Source organism: Fusarium odoratissimum, assembly GCF_000260195.1.
Source record: "Fusarium odoratissimum NRRL 54006 unplaced genomic scaffold supercont1.11, whole genome shotgun sequence".
NCBI classification, from domain to species: domain Eukaryota; kingdom Fungi; phylum Ascomycota; class Sordariomycetes; order Hypocreales; family Nectriaceae; genus Fusarium; species Fusarium odoratissimum.
Genome location: NW_022158697.1, coordinates 556,207 through 574,572, shown reverse-complemented (window position 1 = coordinate 574,572; position 18,366 = coordinate 556,207). Strand labels below are relative to the sequence as shown.

At 51.1% G+C, this 18,366-nt stretch overlaps 6 protein-coding genes across 13 annotated transcripts; 3 read left to right on the top strand and 3 right to left on the bottom strand.

The window, feature by feature from the left end:
• The first annotated feature begins 479 nt into the window (after positions 1-479).
• On the top strand, positions 480-7,636 carry FOIG_07652 (uncharacterized protein). 2 transcript variants are annotated; one of them, XM_031207254.1, is made up of 3 exons: positions 480-889; positions 1,305-1,910; positions 2,173-7,636. In XM_031207254.1, the coding sequence occupies exons 2-3, from the start codon at positions 1,390-1,392 to the stop codon at positions 7,079-7,081; spliced, it is 5,430 nt and encodes a 1,809-aa protein (XP_031062787.1). In that variant the 5' UTR covers positions 480-889; positions 1,305-1,389; the 3' UTR covers positions 7,082-7,636. The 2 variants fall into 2 exon arrangements, with proteins under 2 accessions (XP_031062787.1, XP_031062788.1); XM_031207255.1 differs by lacking the exon at positions 480-889 and having other exon boundaries at positions 1,126-1,910.
• Positions 7,637-7,723: 87 nt separating this feature from the next.
• Positions 7,724-9,600, bottom strand: FOIG_07651 (40S ribosomal protein S0). Its single transcript, XM_031207253.1, has 3 exons — positions 9,186-9,600; positions 8,561-9,009; positions 7,724-8,511 (listed from the first exon to the last, which is right to left on the bottom strand). Exons 1-3 carry the CDS (start codon positions 9,353-9,355, stop codon positions 8,249-8,251), a joined length of 882 nt encoding a protein of 293 aa, XP_031062786.1. The 5' UTR covers positions 9,356-9,600; the 3' UTR covers positions 7,724-8,248.
• FOIG_07650 (uncharacterized protein) lies at positions 9,535-10,957 on the top strand. Its single transcript, XM_031207252.1, has 2 exons — positions 9,535-9,771; positions 9,822-10,957. The coding sequence occupies exons 1-2, from the start codon at positions 9,726-9,728 to the stop codon at positions 10,730-10,732; spliced, it is 957 nt and encodes a 318-aa protein (XP_031062785.1). The 5' UTR covers positions 9,535-9,725; the 3' UTR covers positions 10,733-10,957.
• Positions 10,547-12,978, bottom strand: FOIG_07649 (V-type proton ATPase subunit D). Its single transcript, XM_031207251.1, has 4 exons — positions 12,177-12,978; positions 12,024-12,112; positions 11,084-11,973; positions 10,547-11,035 (listed from the first exon to the last, which is right to left on the bottom strand). Exons 1-4 carry the CDS (start codon positions 12,206-12,208, stop codon positions 10,952-10,954), a joined length of 1,095 nt encoding a protein of 364 aa, XP_031062784.1. The 5' UTR covers positions 12,209-12,978; the 3' UTR covers positions 10,547-10,951.
• FOIG_07648 (uncharacterized protein) lies at positions 12,462-17,346 on the top strand. The gene is made up of 3 exons (XM_031207250.1): positions 12,462-12,709; positions 12,802-12,891; positions 13,028-17,346. The coding sequence occupies exons 1-3, from the start codon at positions 12,675-12,677 to the stop codon at positions 14,682-14,684; spliced, it is 1,782 nt and encodes a 593-aa protein (XP_031062783.1). The 5' UTR covers positions 12,462-12,674; the 3' UTR covers positions 14,685-17,346.
• Positions 13,467-17,406, bottom strand: FOIG_07647 (uncharacterized protein). Of its 7 annotated transcripts, XM_031207246.1 has the most exons (5): positions 16,942-17,272; positions 16,309-16,892; positions 16,024-16,252; positions 15,708-15,892; positions 15,130-15,472 (listed from the first exon to the last, which is right to left on the bottom strand). In XM_031207246.1, the coding sequence occupies exons 1-4, from the start codon at positions 17,138-17,140 to the stop codon at positions 15,879-15,881; spliced, it is 1,026 nt and encodes a 341-aa protein (XP_031062779.1). In that variant the 5' UTR covers positions 17,141-17,272; the 3' UTR covers positions 15,130-15,472; positions 15,708-15,878. The 7 variants fall into 7 exon arrangements, with proteins under 7 accessions (XP_031062778.1, XP_031062777.1, XP_031062776.1 ...); XM_031207245.1 differs by having other exon boundaries at positions 13,467-15,892; positions 16,942-17,406; XM_031207244.1 differs by having other exon boundaries at positions 13,467-15,472; positions 15,708-16,252.
• Between the last annotated feature and the right edge of the window lie 960 nt (positions 17,407-18,366).

The following is an 18,366-nucleotide window of genomic DNA, read 5'->3' as shown; positions in this document are numbered from 1 at the left end:
GGCGGGTACTCGATACTTTTGTGTACCGATCGAGGCTTGTGAAGACGAAGCGTGGTAACCAACGCCATGGACATACCCTGCTCTTTGCTTTTTTGCTCAAGTAAGACCTCATCTTGTGACTATTATGATGAGTTACTTGAGAAGAGAGAGAGAGAGATACGAATTGCTGTTCAAGACTCCCTGCTTTTGTTTAGCTTGAGGCAAACAGTTCGTGTCAAGTTAGCTGAAGCTGGAATCGCCAATCAGACTTATGAACTCGACTTTGAAAGACGGGAGAGAGCTGGACTAACCCACCAGCAACCCTTCCACTGGGTTCGGCCCTGAGAGGAATACAGCGGTTGAAAGTATCTCTACCTTCAGCTCGAGTGTACTCTCACTGAGATTGCAGTACAGCTACAAGATGACCTGAATCAATTACTGCTATTCTTAAGTGCTAGACTAATACAGCCCCACACCCTCTATCCCATCCCATGTGCCAACCCGAGTCCAGGTCCAGCCCGCGCCATTCAAGGCCCATCTCCCGTCCGCACTCTCTCTTTCTGGCCTCTCTGAGAGAGGTTTTTGAGTTTCCCCCAATTGCCTCTGAGAAAAAGGTCTCTTTTCTTCTTTCTCTCCCCTTCTCTTTGCTTTTTGAACGTGTGTGAGAGAGACAAAAGGGCTTTGACCAGGGTCTATTGTGTTGTATCGTGTGCCCGTTATTCACTAAACAAAGTTACACGTTCTTATTTCGATTCTCTCTCTACAGCCACGACCCCTCTGTCTCTGATTGAGCTGAACTGTCTTGCTCCGACGATCATTGAAATTATCCGGCACTCGAATATCAACGACAACAACAGCAACTCTTCCTTAGAATCGAGTCGAGTCTCTTTTTGCTTTATGGCTTTATCATGTAAGTTTGGTTTTATTGATACTTTATGACATCAGATCCACCCTTTTCAAGATTGTCTATGTTCGAAACTCGACAAGGTACTCCATGCTTGTCTGTCTCGCCAGGCCTCAGGTTGGTCTGGTTACTGGTAATTAATTACAGTGCACAGCACACTTGGACTAACTAGCATAACATGGCAATCTAATGTTGTTGATGGTGGGATGGCACAAGCCAACTAATTCTCTCTCTTTTCATATCAATCACTTCTCCAGTTCGGACTCGCCGCGTTCCCTTTATTCTCTCTTTCCCTTCCCCATTCATTTCCATCTTGTCTCGATCTCTCTCCACCACGCGCGCCCAGCATAACCCACGATATGCGCGCCGACTTACTCAACCTCTGAAACGCTCGCTGCTAACTCAATGCCTTGATTGCCAGCTCCTCTATCGCTTTGAGCACCGTCAGCTCTGCCCTCTCCTGACGTGACGACAGGCAACGCGCCTGTGAGCGGCCTTGCCGTGCCATGGAGGCCCTGGAGTCTTCGACGTCCGCGGACCCGCTGACACCAGCGTCTGGTCTCAGCGCGCCGCCCCCAGTCCCAGTCCCTATACCATCACCTCCTCCAGCTGCAACTACTGTCAAGGATCCGTTGTCAACCAAATCGAAGGATCAGTCAAGGTCTCGTTCCGGCTCAGGCGCTATCGCTGTCGCAGCCCCCAACGTGACTGCTGCCGTAGCAGCACTCAAGAAAAAGGAAAACACCAGCCCTGGCTTCTCGACGCCCAGTAAGTGGCCTTCTGTTAGGTCCACCAACACCGCGCGCATGCCCACGACTATTGTTGCGAAACCCTTGGTTCCTCTCTCAGAACGAAGAATACACCAGAAGAAACCCACAACTCGAAGTCTCAAGGACTCAGATTCCAGCCTAGATAATCAGGGCAGTCTGTCCCGATGGGAGATAACTCCAGACGGTGGATCGGCAGGTCGTGAAGGACGTCAATTCACTGTCGCCAACGTCGGGAACAATGGTCGGATATATTTGAGGTAAGTGAGGGGTTGATTTATCGCGTGTTTCCATCTAGTGCCTCATTTATCCCTTGGGAAATGTCACTACCAGCCACATCCCCGCTCTCCCTTCACTCTGCGGTCTTTGCTTGCGCTTTGTGGGGAGATGTCTTAGCTGAGCTCTTATTGTGATCCCTTCTACCTGTCGCCTTGGGGATAGCAACGTGGCTGGCACGAAACACGACGCTCGCTCGTATTTTTGACATCTGCGTTCCACAAACGACTGACTCTCATTCTCCAGGCCGACCGTTCGCCCTGCGTACCAGCGAACTCCTCAGCCTCAATTCGTCTTTCCGATTACACCTCCCAGTACCGCAGGCTTGGATGCGATCTCTAGTAAACAACTTCAAGACGAGACGAGTGAACTTCACGTTAGTCAGTGGACACCAACACCGGAACCATCACCCTATGACGGTAACCGATCATACTTCGATCACGATTCTCAGTATCCGCTCCGGCCCGTGAAACATCGACGCGCCCTCTCCGATAGCACGGTTCACGAGGTGTCCGCTGCGAAAGATTCGGAACCCGGGGCCTTCAAGATCGTCATTTCGAAGCCATTGGAGGAATACCGACCTCGGACTATGGAAGATTTCGATTCGACTTCTGATCCTCTTCTCGACATTACGATACCTTCGTGGCGCATAGGAGTTCCCCGATTCACGGGAAGAGGCACACCAATGATTCGTGGATCCTCGTACGCTCCCACTGAGGAGTTTCGCTCAAGTAGCGCCTCGCTACTGAGCCGACCTCAGGGAGTGCTAAATAGCTCGCATCCTGATATAACATCTTCAAGGAGGCCGAGTTCTATGGCTGTACCGATGTTGCGAATTTCTCGAAATATATCCGCTATGACTCAGACTCCTTCAACTACACAACCTTCTCGAACCATTCGCCCAAGCTATCAATCGAATTCTAAAGTTGAACCCGCCATGTTCGATGATCTCACTTTTAAGCCGGCCTGCGATGATCGAACCTTAGTCAAATATTCCGCAGCAACTGGTGCTGTTATAGCTGCCACACCACCGCGTCTCGTTGCCGAAATCACATCACCCAGTTTCCTCGATTACGAACTTATCTCAGACTTCTTCCTGACTTTCCGAGCGTTTCTGGAGCCCGTGGATCTTCTTCGTATGCTTATTGCAAGACTGCGCTGGGCTTTGGCTCGTGATGATGAGACAGGCATGGTTGTTCGCGTTCGCACATTTGTTGCCCTTCGGCACTGGATTCTCAACTATTTTATGGACGACTTCGTTGTGGATTATAACCTCCGACAGACTTTCTGCGAACTACTCAACGATTTTGTGGATGAACTTTCGCAATGCAACCGGTCTCGAAAGGTTCAGCTGAAGATTCTTGGAGAGTTGAAGAAGTGTTGGCGAAGGGTTTGCGCACTATACTGGGATGGCCCGAATTTCGACGATACTCTTGATTCCAGCGTTCCTATTACCCCTGGTGGTATTGCTGGACATCGTGATCCCAGTCTGGATCCATCTTTCTGGGACCGTGATGATGGCGAAACACCCCGTATCGAAAGTCTACTACCACTCAGAAGGAGTCCCACCGAACGAACCAGTTTCATCGCCGATGTTTCTCGAGCTGGCCATGTTGGAGATTCTGTTGTGGTTGAGCACCGTCCTAGCACCCCTGAACGGCAAACCGCGAGGGACTCAGCCGAACAGCAGACATCGCCAATTAGCATGACTAGCATGGATATCATTTCGTGCTCTTTCCCAAGCAAGATCAAACCTGCTCAGCCTCATCAGACGAACCCTCTGGGTGCTCACCCTGTATCGACTTCAGGCTACCATACTGGACCAGTAGCTACGACTCCTCGTGCTCTTGTTGGCAAGCGTGTACGACCCCAAGCTGCTCACAAGCGCAACAACAGTTTGACCGATTCTCTGCGAGAACACAGCACGGATAAACTGTCATTCAAGGATCAAGAGTTCATGATGACAGCCCCATATGGAGGAAGTCTTGTCCGAGGAAATTTGTTACCTCCTGGCCAGGCTTTTGTCGATGTGGAACCGGATGAGTTTTCTACCAGCTTGGTACCTTCACCCAACCTTCACCCTGAAAGTCGAAGCCTTGTTAAGGAAAGAATACCCGCTGGCGCGATGTCTGGACACGGTATGAAGAAGCTACTGGGAACCGTTCGAAGAGCCTTGAGCACTAGGGGACAAGGCATGTCTCCCACTCAGGGGAGCCTCGTTAGCCTTGGCAACATTGGTCCCCGTGGCGCAGTAACGAATCGCATCCCTGGAACGGCTGTCGTACCTCAGAGCCGCCATAGACCTAATGGTGCTCGCCCTACTGTCAGAATTGACTTGCTCGGTGCTGAGATCGTCGAGGACTTCAAGAAGGCGGTACGAGATGAGGCTGCTGCTGAAGCTGATCGTCGCGGATTGCCACCACCAATGTCTCCTAACCCATCTTTAACTCCTACCGGGGACTTTCACTACTCGGCTGCTCATATGGATACAACCACCTATGATCATATTACACACGAACATAGACATCGACCGGTTAGCGACATGGCTATTACTACAGGCAGCAAATCCATTGTGATTGTGGATGACACAACACCTTTTGACCCATCGCTTCTCCACCGAATTCCTAACAGCAATGCTTCTGTTGAGGCCTTCGCGGATACTTTTAAGTTGACGGGAGGCGATCCAACTCCTCCCTCTACTCCTCCTGCTGGCAATGGCGGAAACACACCTCGACGATCTTCATACCTCCTCAACCAACATGTTGTTCGGCCATCGTTGGATGAAGATCCTCTGCCACCATTTGTTCCTGACTTCGAGACCCTCGCCCCTGTCACCAGCGCACCCATGTCAGAGGATGGCAGCCGAGTCTCACACTCGACAGCAGCTCGAAGTACTCGCAACCGCCCTCCTGTGTCGTATCAGAACCACCAACGCAACAAATCTGGTAGGACTCATCGGTCTTTGAACTCGATCCTTCGCCGCCGCAGCTCATTCACAAACGGCCTCGCTCGCCGATCCACAGTCCAGAGCTTCGATGCCACAACAGTCTCTGCACAATCGATCGCGGAACCTGAGCCTGAGGAGCCTATGCCACCGCCTCTGCGAATTCTTCGACGACGACCTGGAGGAGACCTGCGAGCTGCCACGAACGTGGGAGAGCTGGACCCTGTTACGTTGAGGAGATCGCAATCTGTGGGATCATTGACAACATATTCCGAGTCTATTCGTGGCTCTTTCATGCAGAGCCCTCGGGTGGCGTCTTTTGGACGTGGTTCTTTCGGCCAAGGCTCAGTTGTCTCCATTGAGTACGTGCAGCCTAGAAGTGAGGCCTTCTCTGTCGGACAACTTGCAGACAAACCGAAGCGAGAGCTTTCACTATTCAGCACCCACTCATCCAAGCCAGCTATGCGCCCCTCGTTCGAAAAAGAGGCACAGAAACTGGCTCAAATCCCGGATGATGATGACGACGGTGGAATCGAGTCTGCTTTAGCCAAGCTTGAGGGCAAGCTCCCCGAGAAGAAGTCACACAAATCGGCTGTCAGCCTTCAAGCTCCCCCTCAGACAATTGGCGAGGTCATACTCACTTCAGAGCAGTCAGAAGTGGATCGCAAGAGGAATCACCATGAACAAGAGCTGATGGTCAGGGAGACATTCATGCTGGACCCTGAGGATAGTGAACCAGAGCCTTTGATTGAGCCGCAAGAGCAGAACCTTTCGCCTGAGAGACCTACAACCGAAGCGAGATCATTCTTGACTGGTTCTTCGCGCGAGTCGTACTCTTCTGTCCCCATCCTTGATCGAGACTCGGCAAAGGGTCGTCCTTGGACCAACATGTCCATCCTCGAGGGCTCAGATGAAGAAACAACGCCTCGACCACACAAGACCGTTTTGTATACCGAAGATGGAGGCGACTCGCAGCATGCTTCTTACGACTTTATTGAGAAGACTCGGAGCATTGAAGGCATCAAACCCGGCAACACTGCTCCGTCAGTGGATGAGGACCAATCTTTCCTTGACGATGACAGCGATCTTTCATCGGAGATGTCTGCAGAAGCCCTCGAATACGACGACTCTGAATACGGCGATGGTATTTTGCCTCGAGTGAAGCTCCCTGCTCATCCCCTTGGCTCGCCCGCTCCACCTCCTAACCGCAAGCCTCCTTCTCCTCCCATGACTTTGGTGCAAGCACTGGAGATGTCTCCTCCTCACTGCTTCACAGTCCCTGAGTTACATGAGGATCAAGTTTGGGGCCAGAAGCCTCTTCCTCCAACTCCAGAGACTACGCCTACCGCTGCGTACGTTCAGACAGCTGATCAAACATCAGCCGATGCACTTCGTCAAGTTGCTAAGGTGAACTCCTTCGAGAGCAACAAGTATTCTGCTCACTTGCCATTCATCCTGGCCTTTGACTCAGAGATTCTCGCTCAACAGTTCACACTCATCGAAAAGGACGCGCTGAACGAGATTGACTGGAAGGAACTCATTGACATGAACTGGAAGGATGCTGCCCATAGCGACTCTCGCTCGTGGGTTGACTTCCTTCGCAACTCTGACGCCCATGGTGTTGAAGTAGTCATTGCGCGCTTTAACATCATGGTCAAATGGGCCATATCTGAGATTGTCCTGACGCAAGGCCTGGAGGAGAGAGTACGATGCATCACCAAGTACATTCATATCGCTACTCACTGTCGCCGTTACCGCAACTTTGCTACCCTCGCTCAGCTCACCATCGCCCTGTCGAGTAACGAAGTCGCTAGACTCACCAAGACCTGGCAGCATGTCGCTCCTCAAGACCTGAAGACACTGCAAGACCTTGAGAAGCTGGTCACCCCCATGCGCAACTTCTACAACCTACGTGCGGAGATGGAGGTCGGCTCTGACCAAGGCTGCATTCCCTTCGTCGGCATTTACACCCATGATCTGCTTTACAATGCTCAGCGACCATCTGAGATGGCTGGTTCACCTACAACGCCTCCCCTGATCAACTTTGAACGATGTCGCATTGCGGCCTCTGTTGTCAAGACACTGCTTAGGTTGTTGGAGGCTAGCACCCGATACAAGTTCCAGCCCATTGAAGGCATCACTGAACGCTGTCTCTGGATGAGCGCTTTGAGCGACGAGGACATTCGACGTCACTCGGAAATGCTCGAATAAACTCCACAACCATGTGGTTTACCTACCACATTTTCACAATTCATACACATACGGGAACGATAATAACGATTTATGACTCACCGACCCAAACGGCGTTTCATTTCCTATGTTTCAACACCACAAGAAGAGCATAACCAGCATGCCTTCACATTATACCCATCTCATAACTCGTTCACATACCACCCCACCAGGAGTTTCTCTTTTCTCCCAAGACATACAACATAATCATCATTACAATCAACAGCATCTGGGACACAAAGCAAGGAGTTGGGCAAGCTTTTTTTTGTGTATTTCGCACGATTCATCTATGAGGGTTTCTCTTATCCTGGTTTTTGATCATACCCGCACTGCGCAAGCGTCATATTGCGTCTTGTTCCTTTTTTTGGTTTCTCAGTTAATAGAACGGCCAATTTTGGATTCACTTTAATTAGTGTTAACGATAGGCGGGGATAAGGGGAGTTAGTTGTTGATATATCATAGGGATTAGGATGAGTAGATGTAGTGAGGATTGACAATTGATACCATGTTTACGATGAGTTGGTTCTGTGTTTTGTGAGCTCTTATGCTGTTAACTACGTGATAGATGATTCACATCCTTGATGACGCCGGTTCAAGTACTGATCATCACCAACTTGGCCTACAGAAGTTTTACCAATAAACACAAGACTTCACAGGCATATTTACTGCACTTAATCATGTCATGGGCAAACCCAGGTCAGACGACTCATATTTTGACTTTTCTCGCATCAATACAAATTCCATAGAAACGAGGCGGGATAACGATCAAGTCCATCCCTTCAGCAGCGCAGGGCTTTCCCTCTCCATCCCAAAACAAGGAGGAGAGTATCTTTCCCTCATTAGCACCGCCGAGTTGAAAACCTCAATTCCCACGGATGTTAATTCGTAAGATAGTCAGCAAGAAGAATTGTGTTATCGAAAGGGGGGGAAGGAAAAGGTTAACGTTGTCGAATAGTTTGATTGAACCACAACACACATCCACACGCTTTTCTGCTCTCTCTCTCTCTCGTCGTAAAACCGTTCCAAAAGTGTTCAAATTCAATCTCTGTTTTGAATTTGTTTTGGTATCCTCTTTTTTGAATTCTTGTTTTACCAGTCAATGGCAGGCTCTTGGTGTCCCTGGCCATCACCCTCCTGGGGCTCAGTACACTACCACTGAGACTCCTTGGGGGCCTCGGCGGAAGCAGCCCACTCGGTGTTGGCGGGGGCAGCACCCCACTCCTCACCGGCAGCACCGTCCCAGCCGGGGGCAGCGGCACCGGTGGCACCAGCGAAGCCAGCGGCGGGAGTCTCCCAGTCAGCACCAGCGGAGTTCTGGAAGCCGGACTCGATAGCAGCGGGACCCTCCTCGTCAGCGCCGGGGAGCTTCTCCTCCTCAACCTTGTCCTCAGCCTCAGCCTCGGGGTCACGGTCTGCGAGTTGTTAGTATGTATTGCTGGTGTCAGTTGATGGGGAACATACAGAAGTAAAGATCGACCATGACGTCCCAGGGGGTCTCGCGGTTGTAGATGGTACCACGGAGACGGAGGACCTCACGGGCGAGCATCCACCAGACGGCACCAATGGCGTGGCGACCCTTGTTGTTGGTGGGGATGGCAACGTCAACGTACTCGGTGGGAGAGTCAGTGTCGGCGAGGGCAATGACGGGGATGTTGACGTAGGAAGCCTCCTTGATGGCCTGGGCGTCGGTGCGAGGGTCGGTGACGATGATCAGACGGGGCTCCTTGAAAGATCGGGTGATGTAGTTGGTGAAGGAACCGGGGGTGAAGCGACCAGCGATGGCGGTGGCACCAGTGTGGGCGGCGAACTTGAGGACGGCACGCTGACCGTAGGGACGGGCAGAGATGACACAGATATCGGCGGGGTTGTCGACGGCAGCGATGATACGGGCAGCCAGAACGATCTTCTCCCTGTAAGATGCGCCATTAGCAATTGTGCGCGAAAACATTTGGTGTTTTGGTTTCAAGATTGTCTGCCCCTCCTCCGAATAGCTTCATTTTTTCGCAATTCGAACATGCGCTTTCAACCCTCCCTCTGAACAATCTTGAAGCCCAAAAATTCCACCAAAATTCCAATTCAAACATACCAGGTCTTGCCAACGTTGATGACGTTGACACCATCGGCACGGGTCTTCCAGAGGTAGTTCTCCATGTGAACCTGGAGGTTCTTGGAGCCGAGGTGGCACTGAGCAGCCAGGAGGGTCTCAATGTCCTGGCTGGTAGCGTTGAAGAGGGCGGGCAGGTTGGAGGGAGCCATCTTGACGGATTATCTTCTCTTGTCTTGGGTGACGAAAAGGAAGGATGGCTTGGAAGGTGACGGCGAAGAGGATTGTGGTGTTGCGTGCAAAGAATCGCAAATCGAGAAGTTCGCGACGGAATTTTGAGACCACCAAAATGTGTGTGGTGGGAAGCCCTGATGGCCCTGAATCCGCTAGGCTAAACATGGGCTAGCTGGGCGATAAGAGTTCAAGGTCCAGTATCTCCACGTGATGGCAACGCTAAGCCGTTTTGGTACTCAGCGGGCTTTTGGTACGGCATTGGCAGGGTGGGCTAAGGAAAATTTGGGGCGGGCTTTGGACGACAATCCATCAGTCTCTGTATCAAAGCAGTAGGTTCATGCTTCAATCATGCCCCCTAGAATACCGGCGCTGCCGCGCTTCGGCACATTGAACCGTATGTATTTATATTGCCATTAGATTTTTCAATGCTAATCAATTGTTCAGTCTGCCTCCGACCCGCCGCAAAGCCCGCTACCCCGAACTTTCTCCCCATCGTCCAAACGGCCAACTTGTCCCAGCGTGAGAAGAAGCGCAAGGCGAAACAGGATCCCTACCGATGGGCTCAGGCTCAACAGCGAAAGGCTGCCAATGTGCAACGGCGTGAGGAGCTCGCCCGTGAGAGGGATGAGGCGTGGGGTGATCCTGTCAAGGGAAAGACAACTCCCTTTATAGAGTCTCTTGAATCGGCTGGCCAAGAGGCTACATCCCGTGTTCCTGTGGATGGAAGTGGAAACCCGCTCGCCGAAGCACATGAGCTACCGACATCTCCGGAACTACGAAACTACTTCCTTACCGACTCAGAACTCACTGAGGCTGCCAAGCACGCATATACCCTTACCAAGCCCATGATCGGCGTGGTCGAGTCACAGATGGAACCCGGAAGGGGAGAGGATAAGACGAAGCAACACGAGCAGCGCCACCAGAAGGCTATTGAGGCTCTGCGCCGTATCACATCGCTCAGTAACAGCAGCGCAAAGGACCGCTTCCACGCCAACGTGAGACGAATCGTTGAGGAATTTGGTCGTCACAATACAGACCTGGTTCTGCAGGGCAAGCCAAAGTCAATTCATCCCAACAAAGTGGACATGCCACCCCGAAGCGGTCCTGATACAGGCAGCTCCGAGGTCCAGATTGCTATCTTAACAACCAAGATCAACAACCTCTCTCAGGCTCTGCAGATCAACAGAGGATACAAGGATAAGCACAACAAGCGAAACTTGAGATTATTGCTGCACCGAAGGCAAAAGCTGATGAAGTACATGGACCGCAAGGAGAGGGGAAGTGAGCGATGGACTCACATGGTTGAGAAGCTGGGTCTTTCACCTGCGACATGGAAGGACCAGATCTCGCTGTAAGACAGGGCGAGAGCTGAGATGATTTTGTAGAATAACTTGTTTCTCTCTATGTACAATACAAGCCACCTGAAAGATGGAGCGACGATGCCGCCTTTTGCATCTACCTATCTGTCCTTTGCGCCAGTGTGGGAACTAATCCGTGCCATTACGAGCTCAGTTGCTGCTATACTACACAAAATCCTGCTAAAAATGAAAACGATGCCAATACTCATACTCGATTTAAAAGACGCTGATGTAGTTGCCGATGCGCTCCTTCTGGTTCTGAGCTATGCATTCGGCAATCCAGGTAATGTTGCGGATTTCCTGTGGTTTGTTAGTCTGATGAGAGGTACTCATGTTGGATTTACTAACCTGTTCTCGGAGCTTTACCCAAGCGTAGACAATGGCGTGAGTGAACTGCCTGGTGAAAGCCTTCTTGGAAATCTCCATCTCCTTCTGGTAAAACATATCCTCCAGGGTCTTGGTCTCACCAGCGCCGCCACCCATGTTTCCAGGCCCTGAGGGCCCGCCACCGACTGAGATGGTGTCAAAGAAAGACTTGTAGTCATGAACACCATCAACTGCCAGACGAACACCCTCAGGGTCCTCAGCTCGGGAGAGCATGAGAGTTCCTTCAGGGTAAAGCTTGCCAAAGTTGGGGTAGAGCTTGTTACGGTCTTGCTTGGAAAGGTCTGTGCCGAAAGAGTTGAGTGTGATGTTGATGGCTCGGCGGTCAGCCTCGAACTCGAGAATCTCAGACATGACCTCAGCAGTGGGTGAACCAGCCATCTCAGGGTGAGTGTTGACAAAGTTGTAAAAGTCCTCAAGGTAGTTCTTGTAGAGTGTGTTTCGCACAATCTCAATGTTCAACTCGTCGAGATCCTGGTGGCTAAGACTGCCCTTGAAGTATGGGGCAAGAGGGGTCTCGATAAGCACACTGTTGTAAAGTTCCTCGATGTTTGTAGCAACGCAGAGAACTGGCATAGTCTCGAACCATCCCAGAGGATGGCATCGCTCAAGAAGCTCACGGGTATCCCGCTCATGAAGGGTTCCTGTGATGAGAAGGGCGACGTTGTCGATCATGTAGCCGTAGGTGACGTAGTCCATAAAGGTAGCAAGTGAGCCGACAGCTTGAGCGCGCACATATCGGAACTCTGAGATGAGCTTGTCGGTGGTCTTGGCCGCGAGAGCTGAAGTCGAGGGGTTAGGTGGTAGGGAAGCGAGGAAATCGCCATATGAAGGGCCAAGCTGAAGCTTGAGATCTTGTAGTCGTTAGTATACTGGAGTTGGTGATGAAGTCATCGTCGCGTACCATCAATCGTCTCGCATTGAGTCAAGTTGTTGTAGGCAGCGCCTGTGAGAAGACCGTTGCGGTAGCCTCGGACAATTCCTTCGACGTAGCTGTTCCTTATGATTAGTCTCCAGAACCACTCGTATGAAGCTCCATCTTCAAGCTAATACGCACCCGCCGTTGACGTTGTAGAGAAGACCCTCCATCTTGATTCTCGTTCGTGGTAGTTCGGTCGGCCTTGATCTATCGTATTTCAGGTCTTGAGGGCAATAGGGCGTCTTCGTGGCCGAGGCGATGAATCAACTGGATTGTTTAAGTTGGCCGCCTAACAAACCTCAGCCTGCGACGCAAGCTTGCCCAGACATCCTGTCGCGAGCGTCGACACGTGAGTGGCCAGGAGTCAGTGGCTGGGGGTACGTACCTGATGCAGAAACCGGAACCAAGTAGCTCCGGCAGCCGAAGAACCTGCATCACACTTTCCGCGCCAGAACCAAGACCAAAAAAATTGAGTGGAGCCTTCCCAAGCTTCATCTGAAATTTTTCCATCGCCAGCCCACCCTCGATCTTTCCTTTCGCAGCCGCGCACAACGAACCGGACTGTGCCTCGCGAGGAAGCCACGACGCCAATCGAATAGAGCGAGACCAGAAGGAAGGAACCAAAACTAATTCACAATGTCGCTCTTTGTGCTTGCCGAGACGCCGGCAGGGTAAGTCGCGACTCTTGCTCTTGATCTCGACCATCAATTCATGATGGCGAGGCAGGTAAAGGTCTACCAAGGCATGGGCTAACAATTGGTAGCTATGGCCTGTTCAAGGCTACTGATAAGAAGATGCTCAAGAACGAGGAACTCGCTGCTGAGCTTGGACGACCTGAGAAGGTCGTTGAGATGTAAGTTTTTTGAACATTTTTTATTTGCGAAAACCTATGCCATTGAGCACCCGAAAATGTCTTCAATGGCAGAGTGGACCATCGCCAAATGGCGAAATACCATCAAGAGTTTAGCTGACATCTTTCCCCTTAATAGGCTCAAGCTCAAGAAGTTTGTCAAGTTCGACAGCGCCGCTACCGCTCTCGAAGAAGCTGCGTCTCTCAAGGAGGGCAAGGTCCCTGAGCTTCTCACCCAACTCCTCGACGACCTGAAGTCCGAGAAGAAGGCTTCGCTCGCCGTCGCCGATATGAAGCTGGGCACTGCCATCTCTAACATGCCCTCGCTCAACATTTCTCCTGTTTCTGGCTCCAACACCATGGACCTTTTCCGTGGCATTCGAGGTGGATTGCCCAACCTTATCCCTGGTCTGCTCGAGGAGAACTTTGACCGCATGGCCCTGGGTCTTTCTCACTCCATGTCGCGTCACAAGCTCAAGTTCTCTGCCGATAAGGTCGACTCCATGATCATCCAGGCTATTAAGCTTCTCGACGACCTCGACAAGGAGCTCAACGTCTACGCTATGCGAACCAAGGAGTGGTACGGATGGCACTTCCCTGAGATGGCCAAGATTCTCAACGACAACTTGGCTTACGCTCGCGTCATTCTTGCTGTTGGCATGCGCACCAACATTGCCGATAGCGACCTCTCTGAGATTCTTCCCGAGGAGATTGAGACTTCCATCAAGGCTGCCGCCGAGATCAGCATGGGTACCGAGATCACCGATGAGGATCTTGACAACATTAAGCTCCTGGCTGACCAGGTCATTGTCTACTCCAACTACCGAACACAGCTGTCCTCGTACCTCGAGAGCCGCATGCGCGCTATCGCTCCCAACCTGACTGCTCTCGTCGGCTACCTCGTCGGTGCACGTCTCATTGCCCACGCTGGCTCTCTCATCAGCTTGGCCAAGTCTCCTGGTTCCACCATCCAGATTCTCGGTGCCGAGAAGGCTCTCTTCCGCGCTCTCAAGACTAAGCACGATACACCTAAGTACGGTCTCATCTACCACTCTTCACTCATCGGTCAGGCGACCGGCCGAAACAAGGGTAAGATCGCTCGTATGCTGTCTGCCAAGGCTGCTCTAGGTCTCCGTGTCGATGCCCTAGGTGATGCCGAAGACGACGCTGATGAGGAGGAGCGCGCTATCCTTGGTCTCAGCAACCGCATCAAGCTTGAGAACCACCTCCGCAAGCTCGAGGGCAAGCCTCTTCTACCCAAGGGCGCCAACGTCACCCCCTCTGGTGAGATTGTTGGTGCTGGTCAGTTCACTCTCAAGGAGACCCGCCGATACAACGGTGACGCCGATGGTGTTGCTGATGATGAGGAGACCAACGAAGCTACCCCCGCAAAGAAGCTCAAGAAGGCCAAGAAGCTCATCGAGGAGGTTGACGAGGAGATGAAGGATGCTGAGGATGACAGCGACGACGAGGCTGCCACTCCTGGCAAGCCCAAGAAGCTCTCCGAGGCCGATTACGAGCGCCTTGCCGAGGAGGCCGGTATCTCAGTCAAGAAGTTCAAGCGCAAGTACGAGCGAGGTGACGTTGAGCTGAACGCCGATGGCACACCCAAGGTCATCAGCAAGAAGGAACTCAAGAAGCTGCGAAAGGCCGAGGAGAAGGCTACACCTTCCAAGTCGCAACCCGCCGCCGAAGAGACTGATGGCAAGAAGAAGCGCAAGCACGACGACTCAGAAGACGAGGAGCCCAAGAAGGAGAAGAAGCAGAAGAAGAAGAAGCGACACTCTGAGGCTTAGAGACCCTCAAGTAAACGTCCACGGCGCAAGTCGTGACGATGCTGAATCGGACACAATTGTAGGACTTTGAGGTTAACCAATCTCATCCTACCTGCTTTACTCGTACTCGTCTAAACACTGACGACGAACCCGCTCCAAAACGAAAGATCATATTTCAAGTCAACCCAACAACAGACTATTGGACGGTTCCCGATGTGTAGATATATGATACCTGAGAGACTCCTGGCATGGCATCTTCTGCCCGCACCTTGTTTCCTGGCTGGCTGGCGTTTGGGTGGAGGGCATATTGGCGTGATTTGGTTTTATCCCTTTTTCGTATTTTCAACTTGACCCTCTGTCCCCTCCCCGTCCCCTGGGTGGATGCGCGGTGACTTCTGGAGAGGAATTACTATGCTTTGATGTATCATTACGGGAGGGTGAACAGAGGGATATAGAAGAGAAAATTGTCAAGTTTAAAAGTTAATCCTCAAGTTTGGCCTGCCCTGGATATTGTGATTGCTAAATGAGTTGAAATCGTGATCATGAATCGTCGAGCAACGTGATATCTAGTCCATTTTCTATATATACGAGTGGGTTGAAGTATTTGTTGATGGTCATCGTATCGTAGAAGAGGTACAAAGATCAAGACTATCCTAAATTTACCTAAACGTACTAAAGTTACCTAAGTTAAGTAAATCTAGCATAAAACTCAGGCAATTTTAGGGTCCATGAATTTTGAAGCTTTTAGTTGTTTTTATGTTCTGAGGCCAGCCACCCCAAGTTTCTCAGGCCACTACAGCCGGCAGAGTCTTCAGGCACACAATCAGACGAAACACTTTCACCAACACAGCAATATCAGAAGGAAAAGGGTATATTCATAGCGATTGGGTATTTTCCATGACGTTAAGGGATCATTCAGAAACCATCCTCATTAAATGCTCATCTGAGCAAACCAAGGGTATCCATCACCAAAAAGAAGAGGCACAAGACACCACCCCTATCCACCACCACTCCCTCGATAGAAGAAGAAAGTAGAATACATACACTAAAAGTGAAGAAGCGCAATGAGCGGTGGCGATTGTTGTTGAGATGGGTATCAGAGTGCAGCGTCGAAAGCAAAAACGTGACAGGTCATTCAGTTGAGTTAGACGGGCAAAGCTGGGGTGTAGCTCTGATGAAGACGAGAAGAGAGCAGTCGAGGCAATGCTTCCGAAATCAAGTAGACCAGGCTAGAACCCGAAACGGGAACCCTCAAGCGTTAGCCCATTGCCTCAAGTGATACGCACGAGGGAAGAACGCCGTGATTAGATGTTCTCCACGACGCGGGCGTTCATGGCCTGTTGGAAACCTGGGTCCTGACCTCCAAAGTCATTTTCGTTATCCAGGGCACGAGCGCTGGATTCGCCAGTCTGGTTGGCCATGGCGGCGTTGAGAGCGTTGCCCATGGTCTGATTAGCAGCAGGTAAGAAGATAACCTTGCTATTAGCAGACTTGGCCATGGCTTGCATAGCCTCGAGGTATCGGATCTGCATGGCAGGAGCCGAACTCAGGATATCGGCAGCTTGTCGCATAAGCTTGGCGGATTCGACCTAGGAGGAGTATGTTAGTCATATGTGACCAAGTGAAAAATGAGGTAGAATGTTACCTCAGCCTTAGCGGCAATGATCTTGCTTTCACCGATACGCTTGCTCTGAGCAGCCATAGAGAGTGACTCCTGCAGCTCCTGACTGAAGACAATGTCCTTGATGAGCATGCTCTCAACCTGAACACCCCATCCAGCGGCGACGTCTTCAATGATTTCTCCAATGGACTGAGCAATCTCTTCACGGCGCTCGATGACATCCTGAAGAACGCGAGCACCGACGACGTGCCGGAGAGTGGTCTGAGTGCGCTCCATGAGAGCCTGCTTCACGTTATTGATACCGAAAGCAGCCTTGTGAGGGGAGACAATGTGGTAGTAGATAACTGAGGTCAAGCGAAGAGTAACGTTGTCCTTCGTCATGCAAATCTGCTCGGGCACCTCTGTGGTCTGAATCTTTACATCGATCTGAATAAGTCGCTCGCTGAGAGGGTTGATATTAACCAGACCAGGATCGACGGCCTTGTAGAACTTTCCGAACTTCGTGACGAGGCCGACGTTACCCTGGTTGACCTCCTTGAAGGGGTTGGGGCAGATGATGCAGCAGGGAACGGCACCCATGGTTCCAATGATAGTTCCGAGAGCGTTCACTAGAGGTTTTAGCCGAAGTGTCAATATCATGATTTCCTTGATACTCACTCATCGAACCATACCAGCCCTTGGGGTTGGCATCGTTCTCAACAACAGTCGCATAACTGCGCTGGAGATCTTCTTTCTTGGGAGGCTCAACTGCCATCTTGTGCTGTGCCATGAAGCCTCCGTTGCCCTCCATCACAGGAGCCTTAGTTGGGTTTGCGGAAGAGCTTCCGCCGTTGATCATGCCCTCAGTGGACGACATTGTGGATTGTGAAGTGTGCTGTGTTGATTCGAGAAATGGTTTACTTGAAAGTTGTTTAGGGTTGATCAAAGAAGTTGCAAGATACCCGATGATCAATGTTGTTTTGTTAGGTGATGGAATGTCAGTGACAAGATGCAAATGTTTCACGTTGGAGGCGGGGAGAGGGTGTTATTTAATGTTGTCGGGCAGGTTCAACCCACCCTCAAGCTCAGCTCATACATCCTTCCTTCAGAGCTACGACCTAACACCAAGTCAATGAGGTGACGTCGACCCCATTGGAAGTCGCACCCGACACAACCCAAGCTTCGTGCAGTGCAGATGCAGGCGCAGGCATCAGGGAGCAAGAAAACTTCCGACCCGAGGGCAAGATGCCAAAAATGACTAGTCCAAGGCCCACTAAATTTATACTAAACTTACCTAAGTATTTTTGTCATCTAAACTAATACTTCTGAAGTTTTCTTACCCCTCTACCCCTGTAGCCTGGAACCCTGAGCTGGTGCACAGGTGACACGGGGAAAGAGCGATCTACTTTCCACATTGTGGAGTCTGTGTGGCATGCAGCCCCCTTGGCGGTGATTTATGATTCGCCTACATGATCTTACCGGAAGGGACTTGTGGGGCGCAAGGCTTGGAGGTGCCGCTAGGCTCCTGCATGAGAAAGAGCTCTTGATTTCGTCGCGGGAATACGACCAACGCGATGGGATATGGGACGAGGCATTATCAAATCAGGAAATGACAATCACAAGCCATTTGAGGGTTTAACCTGAACTCTAACGATGGAGGGTTCGTCAGTGTCGATATTTGCTTTCTGAATTGAACTATGGGAATAAGACACGTTTGCTCAAATCCATGATATGGCCAAGACTTTTGGTAAGCTCTCGGCTTTGGTGAACCCGGTAACGATGTGCGTTGGCCAAGCATTACTCGAATGACATATACGGTAATGACTTTTGTTTCTGCCTCACAGGGCGATGTCTTCTCACGTCAATGTTGTTGAACCGTGGTCCATTCTCGGAGATAGCTTCAACAAGACGAGAGACTAGCCCCAGGACCAGAGGCAAATAGTGCAGATCCCTGAATCTACTCCGCCTCTTTGAGGATAAACGGCCACGATAGTTTGGCTAACACTTGTCATTACGCCCGATTGTTGTTGGTTTCCATGACCACTGGACTCTTTCACCCACGGAGACTCGGCAGAGCTACTGACCGACCCTGACCAATCATAT